The sequence below is a fragment of the Opisthorchis viverrini genome, assembly GCF_000715545.1.
Source record: "Opisthorchis viverrini unplaced genomic scaffold opera_v5_58, whole genome shotgun sequence".
Lineage (NCBI taxonomy): Eukaryota > Metazoa > Platyhelminthes > Trematoda > Opisthorchiida > Opisthorchiidae > Opisthorchis > Opisthorchis viverrini.
Genome location: NW_008751716.1, coordinates 332,052 through 349,466, shown reverse-complemented (window position 1 = coordinate 349,466; position 17,415 = coordinate 332,052). Strand labels below are relative to the sequence as shown.

General features: G+C 41.5%; 1 protein-coding gene across 1 annotated transcript in view; it reads left to right on the top strand.

Annotated features, from left to right (window-relative positions):
• Positions 1-17,415, top strand: part of T265_03907 (hypothetical protein) — a gene marked incomplete at both ends in the record, with an annotated part of 78,083 nt that overhangs the window by 17,659 nt on the left and 43,009 nt on the right. Inside the window, 4 exons of the mRNA XM_009168508.1 lie at positions 2,533-2,621; positions 3,467-3,582; positions 9,241-9,365; positions 14,302-14,393. Of these exons, the coding sequence (XP_009166772.1) occupies positions 2,533-2,621; positions 3,467-3,582; positions 9,241-9,365; positions 14,302-14,393 (422 nt within the window). The remainder of the gene's footprint in view (positions 1-2,532; positions 2,622-3,466; positions 3,583-9,240; positions 9,366-14,301; positions 14,394-17,415) is intronic.

Below are 17,415 nucleotides of genomic sequence, written 5' to 3'. Positions count from 1 at the left end.
TTGGTGATGAAACGTTTGCAATCAAATTGCCCAGCTCAGCGAACAAGCCAACGACCACCATAATTCATATAACTACACCATTATCCCCAACCCAGTTGTCCTGCCATTCCTGGATGTACACCGACCGACGGATTCTGTAAACGACACCTGAGAGGAATATTCTATTACGCTGTCCCAAGCCGGAAAAGCTAGATCGCAAAGTCTTGATTCAAATTGATAACAAATTCCCCGAAGCATTTTATCTTGTTAGTCATCTTCGCCGTCCAACAAAAAGGAAATTCACGCAGGCCAAGTCAGCTAGTCATAAGAAATTACATGGATTGGTTCACTGACTGCTCTAAAACCCGATCAACCTTACTTGGCCTGATGAAGCATTTGTGTCAAAAGCGAAAATTTGTTCAGTAATACATCCTCGATTGTCTACCAAATCTCTCTGAAGATAGATCGAATGGATTCATCAGTAGTTGATTTGATAAAAGAACGCTTTGTCGCCCACCCAAAAGCACACCGACGAAGGGTGACGACACGTTTACCGATCTCGGCAAACAAACAAGCAGCTAATCTGTTTCATAGTTTTCTCCACGTAGCACCATTCATCTTCAGTAAGTTACGTTCATATCATGTGGTTTAGCAGTGACCGGTTGCTCACCGCCCATTTCTTACTTGAGAACACTTGATTTTCAATAAACATAAAACAGCGTTACATTCTGTAGTTCAACTAATTTTGACGCGAAAAATTAGGGCTGCATTTCGAACCCCCTCTCTGTTTTGACAAACTAGATCCATAGCAAACACTGAGAGGTGGTAAGCTGCATTTTCTAACAAATAATGTGTCTATCACCGTTCCGATTCGAACCTTCTGTTCCAAACAACTCACTAATGGCACACAAATTTTGGACAAATCTGTGCGTAACTCCTCAGAAAAACCAGAAGTGCTATGGAAATTCTTGCGCACAACCACACACACGTGGGTATTTTTTATCGTTTTACTAATATTCTGACGGCTGGTGACGTGCGAAGTATAATAGGAAGGAACACAATCACCGCTAGGACAGAGTGGAATTAATCCCATCTGATAAAACTATGAATGTGCTGCCTCGGATTGGACTGCCTAGTAATGAGACATTGTGGAAACCGAATTTCAGTTAGATGTAATCAGTGAATTTCTTAGGTGTCCAAAAATTGTTTGAAATATACTTGCATAGCATGGGAACATCCGATTGAATGAAGGTAAGCCATCGCATTCTTCTCATCAATAGATTATATATATATATATGTATATATATGAAGCTTTCAAATGAGATGTTCAGTTCGATAACTGGGTCCATACTGGATGCTCCTGAGGACAAATTTAAACAATTCATAAATGGATATCTAGGATTGTATAAATGAACATAATTCTACACTAATCATGAGGTTGCTGATGACTCTTTGACCTTATGAGTAGTGTATTACGTCTATACATGTGTCGCGATCTCGTAAATGTCGTAACAACTGAAACATGAGGCAGCTTGATGCAACACGTTCAGTTGCTTACAAACACCATAAATGAGAGATTCAGCTGGGTTCCAGGTGCGTATCTCAAAAAAATTGTTTGCAAATGAGTGTTTTTGCAGAACGTGAAATTACGTATAACGCTGCTGAAATCTCTCCAGCGGCCCACTACCTTCTGGGACACAATACATAAGCGTATTCCCTGTGTTTACACCAACCAAGCTTCTTAATTAATGACTAACTGGCACGCGATTGGTAAAATACACACAATTGCAAGTTACATTAGTGTTACCGGAGGAATTGAGTGGAACTCAGCTGAATACCATGAGCACGAGATTCATCTCGGATTCATTTAGATCATACAGTAATATCAACTTAATACACTAATTTGGTGTATTTCGCCAGGAGCAATAACTCGACAAACGGGAACGAAAATGCAACCTTTTGAATAAAAACGCCTAGATTCTAGCAAATGCACTTTTGCTGAAATTTCTGTTTGTTTACATACATGCGCGAATATTGTGAAGTCGTTTCGTCTGATTTCTTCTATGAACACCGATAATGTTGCTTATGAGAGATGAATCGTTCAAAAGATATCATAGAACTAACCTTATTCTCCTCAACTAACGTAGGAGTTCTTAGGTATAAAGTTCTCCTTGTTTTTGAGGTTTTGGTTTCCACACCTGAAGTTCGCTGATACTGCGCGTACAACCGTACTGTTAGCAGGTAATGTTGTACGAACTGACAGGTTTTGGAACAACTTCAACGAATTGACTTAGCAGTGTTCATGTCTGACCCTGATTTTGGCTTCTTAACCAAGTGTTGACGACAATAAATAAATGTTTTAAGACAGAAAATTACGTAAAATGAAGGGATCTACTGTTGTCTTTCAAAGAGCTTTAATTATGCATGACAATACGTTAATGCTGACAAAATTTTCGGCTGTAAACTCATAAAATGGTGGCTTATTTCATCTCCAGTTCAACCAATTTTACCCATATCTTTTGGCTGCTTGTCACTCCCCTTCCTTCTTCTCAGACCGTCTCCTAAAGGTTTGGACACCATTGAAAATCTGAAGTACAAAATATTCCATCGCCTCGGGATTGAAGCAATCGAATTCGAAGCACGTGAGTTCCAGAAATCTATATCTTACGAAATCAGCTCTATGGATAGAAGAATTGAGTTGTTTTGAGATAAACACACCTAATTGTACACGATCGTTCGTCTACTTAGGTTTTCTTCGTCATCTCGCAGTGCCACACACAGTAGAAAATGAATAATCTAGAAACCATCTACAGGATTACACAAACTCCATAAGATGTGACACTTTATACGTCCTTGTTTTCAATCGATACCAAAACCTGATCTTGAGGATTAATCAAGCAAAATGAATCAGTGAACATGCAAAGAGATTTTTGTAGATCAAGGGAAATGTTTAGCGACCCTGAGAAGGGATTAAAAGACCAGAGAGCGAACAACTTCATTTTGAGCACTGATTCAGCTGGCCAAGCATGACGCAAAAACTTGGGTGGAAAAAACGACAGGAAAACGACATATGGTGCGTTAACTCGTCGGAAAAGCTACATGGTAATCAGACGGCATGGAAGCATGTTTGAACACATCGAGGTCACTTGTCCCATGTGAGTTCTGAGATGAATTAAGGGCTCCGACAAACCGTCTGTGGGCACCGAGACTAAGTTTGTACAGTCCCATGACAACAGCCCCGGCTGCAGATAATAGGCTAGAATAACGAGCTGAGGGGCGAATTTTGTCCAAGCGCATGACTGCCAGTCGTAAAACACCATAAAGTTTGCTTCTAGGCCGACCCCAACAGAGCTTCCAAAATCCATTAAATTGTTTTTAAAGAATTTGACTCTTTTCCTACCACACAACTGCCATAGGAATAATTTTGACTGCGCGAGTTATCAACATTCCTCAGATAATTTCTACGGTTCTGCTTCTGTGTTTGTAGGCGAGGCAAACGATGGAGACCAGCTGGTGCAACATCGCGAGTTACGTGATAAAAAAGACTTGGCACTGTTAGCTGAGATAGAACACATATCTGGTAAATTGGAATACCGGCATCACGTGAGTTGTCTGAAAGTCGAAATACCATAAGGTGGTGTACTTTTAGTGGATTTTTTTTATTGAAAAAGACAACTTTACTACTAGTTCCGCTCTACTGTCAATTTATATTCTTCTGTCTCCCAGTCGTTCGACTCCCAGTCGTCGGCAGTGAACAGATAGACCAATCCCAAAAAACGAAAATCAACACTCTATAGTGAGATTCGTTTTCCCCTGCAAGACCACCTCTCTTTTGTTGTTTGGGGGCTGAAGACGAACACATTTATTAGCTCCTTCAATGGAACTGGCCCTACTTTTTAGGAACTTTTATTGGGGAGGCTTTTGTGGATAAATCATCATACTGGGTTCAATACTTGTGAGCAGTGGCCGTATCCTTTAGTAGGTATACAAGACCGTGCACATTAACTGTGAACATAGTAATCTCAGAGAAAATACTGCAGACGGGGATATACTAATATGCACTACTGGCGTCGCTATGGGTTGATTGAAGATTTAAGTTGCCTTCAGTTTATCTCGGAAATTCCTAGTAGGAGACGCTTGTACTAGTGCGGTTCTTTCGTGTGCGCAAGAAGTCCCTCCCCATAGAGGACCGGTCCTAAGAATCTATATTATCTGAGACATCAGGAATAGGTACTCAGCTAACTGCTTTATTCCTCATGATGAAGCACGGAGCGAATATACTCCACGTCACTCATCCAGACTTGTTTAATTTGAACAATGCATGTTATAAACATAGTTGATGTGGGGCTGTACTTGAATGAATCAACAATGTAGCACAAGGTCTGCACAAAGCAAGATTTTAAGAAAACCTCACAATTACAACACTGGTTGTGAGATAGGATGTATCTACACCAACCAACCCAGTAGCTGACTGTTCATTCCGATTATTTGAGCCGAAGAACCTTTTCATGCCAGCGCTTATCCCAGTCCATCTGTGTAAAAAAACCACTTGCTCTAGGGTACTTAGTCGACCAGATTTGGGAGCCGTTTTGCGGGTTCGGCATGCTGAGGTAATGTGTGCATGAAGACGAGCTAGTAATATCGAGCATCTAGAAGGGACGTCTCAGGCTGAATCAATTCCGGCTCATAGAAGAGCTGTTTAAAGCACTCAGAAGGCACCAAAAAGGCATCAGTATTCCGGTAGCGCTTTTGATGCCCCACGCGGATGTTTGCAACTTCGTCACTGTCACAAAAACAGAGGGTGAAGAACGAATTACCCCCACAGACTTGTACGGAGCTATCTCAAGGGTATACCTTCAGGAGGCTGTCACATTTTTGATGTCAAATCCGCAATACCACTCACAGATGGCAGGTTTAAAAACTTAAATGCAGACAGAAGCATGATCGGGGCTTTGGTCAAACAGTTTATGAACATGAAGTCAGTTACATGCAATCAAACGAAAAAATGTTGAGGGTAAATAGGAAATAAAAAAAATTGGACTTCTCATTCACCAGAAAAGCGGAATAATAGCGCAGCTACAATAAACGCTACTCAACTACATATGAAAGTGCCTCAGCAGTGACTTGTAGCAGGTTCACCTGAAATCCGGGGATCATTGTTGATATTATTGAGTAGCTCATGTGTCTCCACGGTAGAAGAAACGCTGATATCGGAAGACTGACGCGTCGGACTTAGCCGGTCCTCGACTTATCTCGAGCCTGCACAAAAGACAAACAAATCGATATGCCCATGTTCGAGTTCGGTTTGGATGTGCACGAATTCTGATCTTTACTGAAGATCAGCTTCGTCAAAATTGAAAGGGTGCTAAACAGCACTCCGTAGGGCCAAGATATATGGTGAGCTTGAATTCCAGGTGTCCTGGTCTTGAGTTACTCTTATTAACGCACAGGATTTTCAACGAAGAAGATGCACAGGTGTACTGAATGATGTTGGAGGGATTATCGACACTTTGCTTATAACTTACAGTGACGCTTCAGTAAGGTACTCATGAACAAGGTTTGCCATCATCCAGTAGCTATTTTATCCTACTCCTGACAAGTGGTTGATAGGAATCTAATTAAATCCACATTATGTAACGTTGTAACATTGTACCTGTCACAACTCAACAGTGATCATATGAAGTCGGGAAATATAGACAACAGCTAATGTGATGGTTGGTTTTCATCCAAACACAGTGATGGAGGATGCTTCGAGGCAAAATTAAGTGTCGGCAATTTGGTAGAATTCAAACGTACATTGTTGGGTCAGGCCATAAAAGCACGTTACAAAGCGAAATGAGCACAGATGCTCAATGTACTCCAGCGAAAAAGAACGCTTTGGTACTGTTCTTTTATCCTCCTTAGTTTTTCGAATTCCAGAAATTTCACAGCCTTTCAGGTTCTCTGAGCAGCAGGTTCTTTGAGCAGCCCTACTCACACGAAGCATTGCTGTAGACGGCCTGGTGCTTTTTTGGATTGTACAATGACATGATTGGCAATACTACTGCTTACTTATAAGTGGTTGCGATGTTTTCAGAATTCACGCTCACATTACTCTTGTTTGGACAGTCATCCACCTTTCCTGACACAGTCCTTTTGGGGAGAGCACTGGACTTACGTTTTGTTCAACACTACATACTAATATTCTCCCACAGTCTTCATATGTGCATCTGAACGTTTGAACAGTTTTTGTATATTACAGCGGTGGCCCCGTTACACTGAGCATTTTAGAAGGACTAGGCAGCGCCTCAGTGTGACTGAGAATTGACGAAAGGTGCATAAGTATCCTTACCCGAATGCTGATAAGAGGAGATCGCAAATCTACATTCTTGAAGAGTTAACCATTCTGTAGACAGCAAACCAATGATTCTTTATCGCTAAAGAATTCCATCATAGAGAGGAACCAAGGATAGTTTTTTGTGTCTGTTTGTCGGAATCATGCTTTCAGCTTCCCAGTTTCTCTTTCACTGAAGGAGTCACAGCATGCACACTAGAAACAATATAATTGGAATAATCGTAACTGGACTTCTAGCGGCTAATTCTTGTGCGAATTTTTTTGACTTCCAGTAATTTATTAAAAACCAGGTGTTTATCTTCAGAATTTCTAAGAAACCGACAACCGAAATTAAAGCACGAGAAGATTGTCCACCTTTCTGGTGAGCAGTGGCTTACCGAGAACACCTATCTTGTTCAACGCAATATGCGGATATGTTGTTCATACCGACGTGCATATGACATCGGAATGAAAGGTCCTTGAGCTAACGTTTATTCAACTACTATGCCAAGGGTCGTCCCCAGTTAGGGTGATTGTGCGCTTACTTCTGACCAGAACTATTTTTTGAGTTCAGATCGAGGCAAAATATCTCACAGATCCCGTGTAAAACAGAGTGTACCCGTTCGCGTTACCAATTGTGTAAGTCGTATTCATTCATTCTCCGATAAATGTTTCGAGCTGAGCTTTGTTGCCCACCTTCGCCAGGTGGATTGGGTCGGCTTAGTATAAGCTCGCTCACTAAAAATATGTCGACTGCGTCCTTCCAGAATAACATGTCACCAGCTTGTTCACTGAACACGCTTCCTATCAGCTCATTTCGGCAACTCTGCAAGCACTTACCTGGACTACCAAGCAATATGTCTCTCGAGCAAATTCAGAAGACTACACATTACTTTACAGCGCTCCTGTGTAGTATGATGCCGAATGGTAAGGTGCATTTGAACCGCAGTACCAGAAACAGCACAGAAGTACGAACTGGAATAATCGTCTGATCTGGTGCGCACGTTGCGATAATTTTTTAAGGCTTGCAATTCTGTTGCGTTGCCAGTCTACAGGCAGCCCTCAATGAATTAGTAAAGGACAAGGTGAATGTTCGAACCCTTGTGGGATCTTGCGGATGACTCTGGTGGCATTGCCAGTAGTGAACTGTTCGTTTGAATCTTTCCGTGAATAGTGTACTCACTTTGTGCAAACCGTGGCCAGTGAGCTAGAAATCAACCCTAAACAGAAGCAAAAATGGATACTAAAAGTATTCTCATTCCCTGTTACATCAAGGTATTTATTTCTGTCGAGTAATGGATATCCATATTTTATGTTCCGGAGGGCTACCTGATATCTCGGTTCAACATAACTGGCGTGCTGGTGACCGAGAGAACATATCAAAGAACACTTAACCGAAACGAAAACGCCCTTGTCGGTCTAGGTGGAGTGGTCGAATTCATAATGTGTGATTCGAAGTCAAGTCCGCAGGCTTGTTTCTGTCCAAGTGGTAACGACCCAACAGCATTAGGTTTTCCTATATCCCACATCAGAAGTCTACCAGTACGCCATCCGCATGTACGTAGAACTTGCAATGATCCCACTCCAGGGAGATCATCTGAGAAGACCGACACAATGCAATATATTCTGCGAGATAATCCCCGTTTGAAGAATCTGTGTCAATTTGGTCTTCTTCCAAGAGGTTACTGTCCGGAAAAGAATACCTTAGTCTTTCGAGAACGTCCAGTCTCAATAACAGCTGACCCAATAATTGCAATAATATTTTAACGTTGGTGTAGAGAACTTGATTTGCCGAGTTGATGAGTTAAAAGCTGATCAGTGAAATAAATTATCGATCGTACATACCTGCACCTGAGATGTAGCGTGCACAAGAAGACAGTATCAGGCCAAAGAGAAAGATAAGAGCTTATCGAGAAATACACTCATTTGCAAATCAATTTAGTTTTTAAGAGAGACTCAACTGAATCTCTCGTTTGTGATATTCTACAACTGATTGTGCTGCACACAGGCCGTCTAATGTTTCAGTAACTTTGTGAGTAGTTTACTTTATGGAAATATACTGGCTTATGTGTAACACGTTCAGTTGCAGAATAGCATAAACGAGAAATTCATTTGAGTCTCTCCTGCAAACCGAATTGATTTGCAAATGAGTGTGTTTCTCAAAAAGAGTCCAATTTGTGTTCAAGTAGAACATAAGGTTGACGGAAACTCGGGGACTGCACCTACCTGAAGAGCCCCAAGATGGGTGAAACCGGTCGTGAGTTTTCAGCAACCTTGTAAGTAGTTTCCTTTAGGAAGCAGGATATCTTCCGCTAGATAAATTTTAAATGGCATCAAACAAATATCACTAGTACACTACTCTAGTCACCATGGCATCCACTTAGTGTCACCTGATTTATTATTATAAATATAATTGGTGCGGTCGTATTGTCTTTCATGTATTTGCGGTGTACTTCAGTATCCTACATAAGAACGGCACCCTCAACTCAGTTCTCAAGGATGAAAGTAAAGTGTGGACTTTGGAGTTTTATCGCCGTCCACCAAAACAAACACGTTAGTTTCAACCGACCGACAAAGTTGGCCACTGGCAACGCTCGTCTGCATGAACATCGTCCTTTTCTTCTACAGGAAGCAACAAGAGTATTGGCACTCAGTAGACGATACCAGATCAAAATTAGAGCAGTAACGTTATTCTCGTAAAGCCATTTTTCGACCCGATTGGGTGGATCCTCTGCTTTATAACTACGAAGTTCTAGTAATCTACGAATTAAGCTATGAACTTATTGTTTAAAAAATGGCAAAGGCAATGGACTTGGATCACTGAATAAACGCACTGTCTACGCAACGTTATATTTTAAATCCATCCCAAACTCTTAAATTTTCTTAACGTGTTAGTGAAACGAATTGATACTCGGATTGATTGGTGACTTCTTTTTTCTCATCATCAGGAGTTGGATGTTGTTGTGCGACAGTTATACCAATCTGTTCAGCAAGAATTGGAAGATCTTCGGACAGCTCGGTACACTTCCTCGTCGATGCCAAAAAACCTGTCCGTGTTCACGGCAACAATGAAGTACGTACATCCGCAACCCTTAAATGTAGCGCAATCAAGAAAACAAACATTTTGTAGCATGACACTTCTCATCGCCTTCCACGTCAAAGTTAACGCAAAGTACTTTTTATGTGATTCTATGAAACCAGAAATGAACAATCTATTAAGACAGGGGAGAGATATTTATGGTCAAGGATACTATGAGTCATCGAAACGAAGAAAGCAAAGCCCACGGCATTAGTTCTCCGAACCCTGAGGAGTTCAGGCACCCCTGGGTAATGTATTAATCACCAATAATGAAACGCTGGTTTACCAGCGAATATAAAAAGCTATTATCAAACTCTCTGTTGAGTAAGATCGGTTAATTTATAAAGTGGGAGCACGGTCATACAAGGCCTCTTTGGAATCCATGAAAACTCTTGTTTAAGTCCCTATCGGACGTCTGGTTCGCTGATGTATCTCACACATGTATCTCGTACATGTGTTGGACTAACTGCAATCCTTCCGTGGATGCGTAAAATCCCACTCAGGCTTTGTCATAACTAGGAGATGCAGAAGGATAGTTCCAAGCCTAGGGGTTTATTGCTATTTGCATCTATGCGAAAATCCACGATGGATCAAATAAAACATTTTGAGTATTCGCCAGCGTTCAAGTGAGTTGCTGGTTACCGCCGAATCTTCAAATGCAGGTGAAACTCTCCGGTTGTGTAAAAAGGTTGGCGCGCGACTAGTTCTTTGAAAAATAGCGTGGAATTGTTGAGCACCTGAAGGAACCCAGTAGGGACGCTTTTTGAAATCTGACTAACGTATTACCAAACCGGGGGATATTACTCAAATGCCTTTGACAGCTGAGTGTGTTCTGTTCCTAAACTATGTATGAAAATAACCCCAGTTCAGTTCGAGTTATGGTCTAGAGTGTGCAAATCTGGAATCTTTTAGTGTAACTTCAACTCATTCACTGTAGCGCTGTCTTCTCACTGGGTGTAAACCGTAAGTAACTATTCACATAGTGGTTGCTAACCAATGCACACGTGACCCGGGTTTTATTCCCAATGTTTTCTTCCAACTGTTGTTCTGTGGACAAAGCCACAGAAAGTAGATTTTTCTCCTCAAGTGTAGATGGAATCAGTTGGGCAGGTTTCCCACTCTTACGTGTTTTATTCACTATTTTCTTAAACAAAATCAATGGACATCAATGGTCACAAGTACCTACAACTAATGTTTACCTGTCCTCGTGAGTCGAGTTGCTGAGTTCTGGTTTGGTGAAGCTAAGTGAGCAGCTCAACTAATCCAGCCAATGACTTGTCATGCAGAATGAGTTTCCAATCAAACTACATCTAATAATTTGTCGACACTTGATGCCGATTAGTGATAAATGATTTACATATACAGGTGAATAGGTAGACAACTACGCTGTAACTAAAATCCAAGTCTTCTTCGACGTTGGCAAAGACAAGACTGTTGTCCATATTTTCTATGCTGATACGATTGTTATCGGAATTTTAATCAGATTCGTAATATTAGAGAAACAGTCAATCTTGATATCAGGGAAGAAACAGTAGTTTGCCCTAAAGTATCCCATCTGTTCAGCGATTGCAGACAGCTAAATAACTAACCTATCAGAAAGTCGAGATATCTGAGTTATCTCAAGTTTTTGCTCTCAAATTTTCACAAATTTTGTACAAAAGCTGACAACTTACGAATTTTACTATGCTATTTATAAGGACAAGAGTTGCTTTTTTCCAAAAACCAACCCATTGCGAGTTGTTTCTGATCCCTTCGCCACGAACGGTCGAACGAATGACCCTGCTATATCCATCAAGACGACGAGCGCAGTTGGTTGCCTTAATCACGCGCTTACTGCCTAATTCTAGAACTGCGCATATTTTCTATTGAGAGAAGTCTATTTTAGTGTTGAGTAATCTACCAGTCTTATGGTTAGTCCACAAGGGCAATCGCTTTGCATTAGTTGTAGTTTCCTTTCTGACATCAAAGCTTCAATCAACCAACTGTCACATACTTTATAAACTAGTAACACTGGTCTTGTTTTTTTTTGGAGTAAAATATACTCACCAAGATTGTCGAACATGTAGTGCGGCTTCGGGTGAACAGTTTTTCCGATCAATGATTACTCGTCCCAACTGTCTCAAGTGGTGTTGTTTACTCAATTGAGTGTCATGCCAAAAGCCAACCTGGTGTACTTGGTGAATTATGAGCAATTCGAGCTCTGAGATTGATGAAACCTCGGGGATTGTGCCCCTCTGATGAACCTCAGGAATGGTAAAAGCGGTTGCAGGTTTTTTAAGTATTTTCAGCGAACTTATGTGTGTCTTCCTGAGTATCCCGTCTTTCTAGCAAAATATGCCAACTAAAATTGCCCAATGTCTAGTGCAGTCTCGGTGACGACTCGTTCCGGTTTATGACATTCGGTCACTGTTGGTTACCACGCAAACAAATAACAATGGTCTGCCTTGTGTTCCGGTGAAGCGCATCCACACCCTACATACAACTGTTTCCGTGTATTCCCGTTAACTTCGTAAACAACTGTTCCTTCTTATAAGGACCATTCTCGGAGGAAACCGAAAACTCGTAATCTTCCAAAGCATGCTACAGTCTTCTGTACATATACCGGGATATTGACGGCTCACATGCGTTCATTGGTGATCAAATGGCTCCCAATCGGCTCGGCTTGCAAATATTTCGTCACCGATCGGGCTGACATCACCATGCACTGCTGGTGTAGCCTCTGTTGGTGACGAAACTTTCGCAAGCCAACGGTCACCTTACCATGGCGACTGAGTTACTGGTCGTGTTAAAACTGAACAAATAGATGATGGTTTTGACGTGCTATGCGCATGATAATATCCTCAAACTGACTTAGAAATAAATGTAGTCTTTCATCGAAGGCTGATGTGTCAAAAACTGCCGATAAATGACCCTGGAAATTCCTCAGTTCTTATCGTAGTGTGAGCTTGCGCATTCGAACTAATTCCACTGGAACTATCAAAACCAAATCGAAAGAACGGAAACGCTGTCCATCAAGTCAACGGTCAGACAATAGACTCACGCCTCACTGCTTTTCGATTTGGTGTTTCCCCTCGATTTTGTTCATAGTGGCGATTTGCATAATATCAAACATTTTTGGGTTCTTCCAACTAATTAATCGTCCTCACGCTTTCGGATGGCTGCATTCCTCAAGTATATGGATCAAGACGATTGTATAGCAAAGTGACCACGCACCTTAATTTAGATAAACAAATTTCAGACCAATGGATTTGTATTTGGCTTAAGTCCACGTATTCAGACTCCAAACGTCACGTTTTGTCCTTAAAAGGTCTTTCTTTCGAGTATTTTGACTGAAATGCCATTGAAAAAATATGATATATGTGCGGCTTCTGCGCTACCACAATTGGTGAATGACAGCCAGTCTGGTTTTCGGGGGAACAGGTGGCATCAAATGGCAGCAGTTGGATGATCAGTCGTAAGCGCAAAGTACGGACGGTAGCTGAGAGACTTCACGCAGACTGGTAATAGATAAACACAACAAAGGTCTGAAATCAATGAACTGTCAGACGCTTATGAAAATCGTACAAACCCATTCCTAAATTTGTGCTGAGTTCTCTGGAGTTGAGGAACATGGGGAAACTAACAAGTACTCATTGAACAGATGTGAGTACAACAAACAATGTCTACTGGCATTTGCTGGTGATAATTAGCGCGGTTTCGCTTAAAAACAGTACTTAGTGAACAGCCCTTTTCACAAACCCTTCTCTATAAGGGTGCCGTAACTGAGGCAGCCGTACAGGGAGTGACTGTATAGCTGCTTTGAACAAGCAAATGAAAATTTACATTTGAGGTACACTGTATGCACATTCAGCTCTTTTCTACGAAGCAACTTCTCACACCTCCAACTTCTTCCACCTCCTCCATCTGGAACTCATTTTGAAAAAAATTTGTCTGAAGACATCAAACAGTTCAACTCAGATTTCTCACTAGGTACAACTCTTTCAAGCACAATGTTTAACGCTCCAAAGAGTCAACCTTGGCAAAACGACAGTACATATTGAGCCCGTGAGACTTCGCCCCAAGCCTAGTTATCATGTGGTATGAATGCCTGGTGTCCGAAATGGATTAGTAGTTCAACAGTGGTCATGAATACAAATAGTCGGGCAGCTGCAGACGATTTGCGCGGATCCCAGTAAGGTAGTGCTTGCAAACTCTTGGTACTGATGTGTATCCGACAAGCAGAAATCTGCTGAGAGTCCACACATCATGGTAAGGAAATCATCATTGGGATTAGTTCTTTCACACCAAGATGCTTGCATAATCCATTAATTCTTCCAAGCTTCAGCTCCTTTGGACAAATTCTCAGTATATCATGTTAAAATTGATAAAGTTGACCACGTGTACAGAAATTCAGCAAAAGAATAAAAAATAGCCTCATTTTGGATTAAATACTCTTTTGGAACCTGGGTTGGTGTTGACGTCATGCACAACTCAGTTTCTTTAATAAGTATTCTCCGTCATAAAAGAAACTACTCACAAGGTTGCTGAAAATTCTTCGACAGCCTGCGACCGGTTTCGCCCTTCTTGGGGCTCATCAGGTAGGCACAGTCCCCGAGTTTCCGTCAAGCTTTTGTTCTACTTGAACCCAAATTGAATTGTTTTCAAGAAATACACTCAGTTGCAAATCAGTTTGGTTTACATGAGAGACTCAACTGAATCTCTCGTTTTTTCTCGGTCACATTCATTCAGGAAACGTTGGGTAGGATAGATTTAGCTGCTTTGGGTTAACGCGGTCCCGATTTTTGAATGTGCTTTTTATCCTACGAACGTGATGCACCTCACGAAGGGTGAGACAAGTAGCGAGCTACCAAGAGTTTTAACCCACTTCATCAGTAACGCTATACCACTGAAACAACTTCATCTTTCACTTGATTATGTTCCTCCACTTCAGAGAAGGTATCGAACGCTATGAGCTTACATTCCCCACTCACGCAAAGCGGAAGGAATGGGAACGTACGGTGATGGAGTTGAAACGGCAGCTGAGTAAGTTGGCAGATAAAATATTTAAACTTAGCCTTTCAGTAGTTACAGAAGAACTGTACTGTCCAGCAAGTGCTTTAAGCTATTCATATGTGGCTGCTTGATGAGCTCCAAAACGGAGAGAACGATTCATTTGGCTCGGATTTGTGAGCGCCAACGTCTCCAAATACGCCCTAGAATACGCTCAGCGTTGAGCTCTAACGATAGTAGCCGACTAGTTAGGGTGGTTATCAAGTAGTACGAAGTGGGATTTGTGATTTTAGGTTATATTTCACTGACTTGTAGAAAATTTTCAGAAAAATTTGCGGCTTCCATCCTCTCTCTTTCAGGTATTTCAGTTCAAAGCACACCAGCCTTCCGATTTACGACGAGTTGCTTCACCACACTATATGGGTGGTTGAAGGAGGACAGAGCATGTGTAGAAGATCATGGGAACATACGAACAATGATAATTTGCTTCGTTGGTGTGTGAGATTCGTCCGAAGAGAGATAACTATCTGATAGGAGCTTAGGATCTTCTTTCCACGTATAGCTCTGTCTCTCTCTCTCTCTCTCTGGGCAGATTTGTACACAGTAAGGTAGACTAATCTGGGTGGTTTGACGTCAACGGATTGTCGCACCAAACCCCTGGGATTCTCAGGCTGAAAACTGTGGATCCTGTTTGGAAATTTGGACGATCGTAATGAGCAATGAGCATGTTTCTCTCTGCAATCGCAACTGTTCACAGTCGTTCTAAGACGAGTCTTAGCTCAAAGTTACTTGATCGGCTAATCTGGCCTGGTTTTCAGTTTAACGTGATGGGATGTAATACATATGGTCTCACTTAGGTTTACTTTCCTAAGCAACTTCAGATGCTAACTTAAGGAGCAATATGCTGGCAAACGCACATCTAGGATCCAGAGTTTCGTTATTGTGAGATAAGGTTTTTGTGGATGATGTCGTAAACACTTCTGCAGATGGGACTGTCTGAATGGATGGTCACAGCAATCGAAATCAGTATTTCGATAAACAGAGCCGACTGAACACAAACAGATGCGTATCATCCCCTGCACACCAACATGATCACCTATGAGAAACACCGTACTAGAAATTTGTAGAATAAGCCCACCTGTTGACCCAAAGCCAAACAGTGCTTAACGCCCTTTCAGCTTAATTTGGGTTTGTTTGTCGACTGGAATTGATAACTGAAATTCGACATTCTACACGCAGTTAGATTGCTTGGTGTAGTTTGCTGCTGGTTAGAACAAACAACACAGTGAACAGGGTTATCATTCGGTTGCATAAACACCTACAGTGGGGTGTAAAATTGTCAACCAGACTGAAAATTCATGGCTCGCATCTCTGTAGCCCTGAGAACCGCTAGCCTTAGCCGCCGCGGCCAGATCTGATACAAATTTCTCTTGCGAACTTATTGTGGGGTTGGCAACCAGCCATCGATTTACGTCGTTCACATATTCACATCGAGCCAAGTGAAAACATTTTCGAATGACTAATAGACCCAAACAGCCCGTGGTGAGTGAGTCATCAATCGACGCAAACTCCCTTTTGGTTTGGCGTACGGAAACAAAACTATGCCTCTAAGCAGAAGATCTGTGCGATGCACTGTAATTAAACCAAATGATTCAGATAGCAATAAACATGGGTTCAAACACAGGTGCTTTCGGACGCAACCGATTCGCTAACTACCCACATGTGTTTGTTATACATCAACCTGCAATTGTTTGATATTAATCCCAGATGCGTTTAGAGATAACGAAACAATCGGCGCGTTTTGTATTTTTTCTCGCTAAAGAGCCTACAGTTTTATGGCTTCCTCTCAACGATGCGGCGACAATTTTTGATCGGCCTGCTGTTCAGATTTGTTGTAAAACGTGGGAGAAAACGTTCAGAATGTTCTTGAATACTAGTAATTCAAAATTACTTAGTTGAAGTATTCGGGTGAAACCAATCTGAAGAGGAAAGAGGACGAGTATTTTGTGATACAGAGCCCCATACTATTCCAAATGTAATCCTGTGGCCTTACAAACCGTTCGTGAAAGTTTTACAACTCTAGTGTTCTTTGAAATCTTTAGGGAAGATACTGTAGAAAATTGAAATGCAAATCAACAGCAAGATCACCTATTGTAAATTTGTTTTATAAAAATTTCGAAGACCATTTCGTAAAAGCATGATTGTGTGAAAACTAAGAGATATTTTTACTACTTATACATAGCCATTCGCAAAATTGCCACTAAATGCCCATCGGCTTCCTAATCTCCATAATTTCTATTTCACATTTAACACTCAAAAATGAGGCCTATGACCAGAAATGAATCTTATCTCTTCCTTTTTCCGCGGTTTATATAGGCATTACAGAGTGTACTTTTATCTGATGTGAGTAGAGTTCAGGCGGTCATGTTTACAGCGCCTTCGTGCGTCTACATCATCAAGATGAGGATTGGATCGTTCGCGAAATTTACGACTGGATCAGTTGTTCATCGTTCAGAAGAGACCAGTGTCAATTCGGGGTCACAGGGAGATTTAATGGAATGCTTCGTTTAGGTGCCAGAGCAAGAGAAGTTGCACTTTGAAGACGAAAGCTTGACTATATCAGTGGTCAGCGAATTCCTTGGTATCTGATGCCCACCTGAGAACACACTTCGTCCAACTGTGACGAAACTGGTTGTTTGTAAATTTGATGCTTCGTTTACCGGTGATGCATGAAAACGGATTTGTCGGTCTATTGATATGGGAAATGGCGCAAAGGTCCAGATAGGTTCCTATCGCTGCTGCCTGGAACTTTTTCCAGATCCGCACGCATGTTCATGCGGCACACTTCACTATGAAGCAATTGATTCTGAAATAAATGATTTTCTTAAGGCTTTTCCTCTAGTTTTCTCAGATTTTGCAAATCGCCGGATTCACGGCCTGTAGGTGCCCAGTTCGAAAGGAAAGCGGGTGTATACAGTGAAAACCAAAAGCACTGCATGTACATGGAAGACTTTCTTCAATCATCAGTGGCTATATCATTGTAGGCTTGCGCATC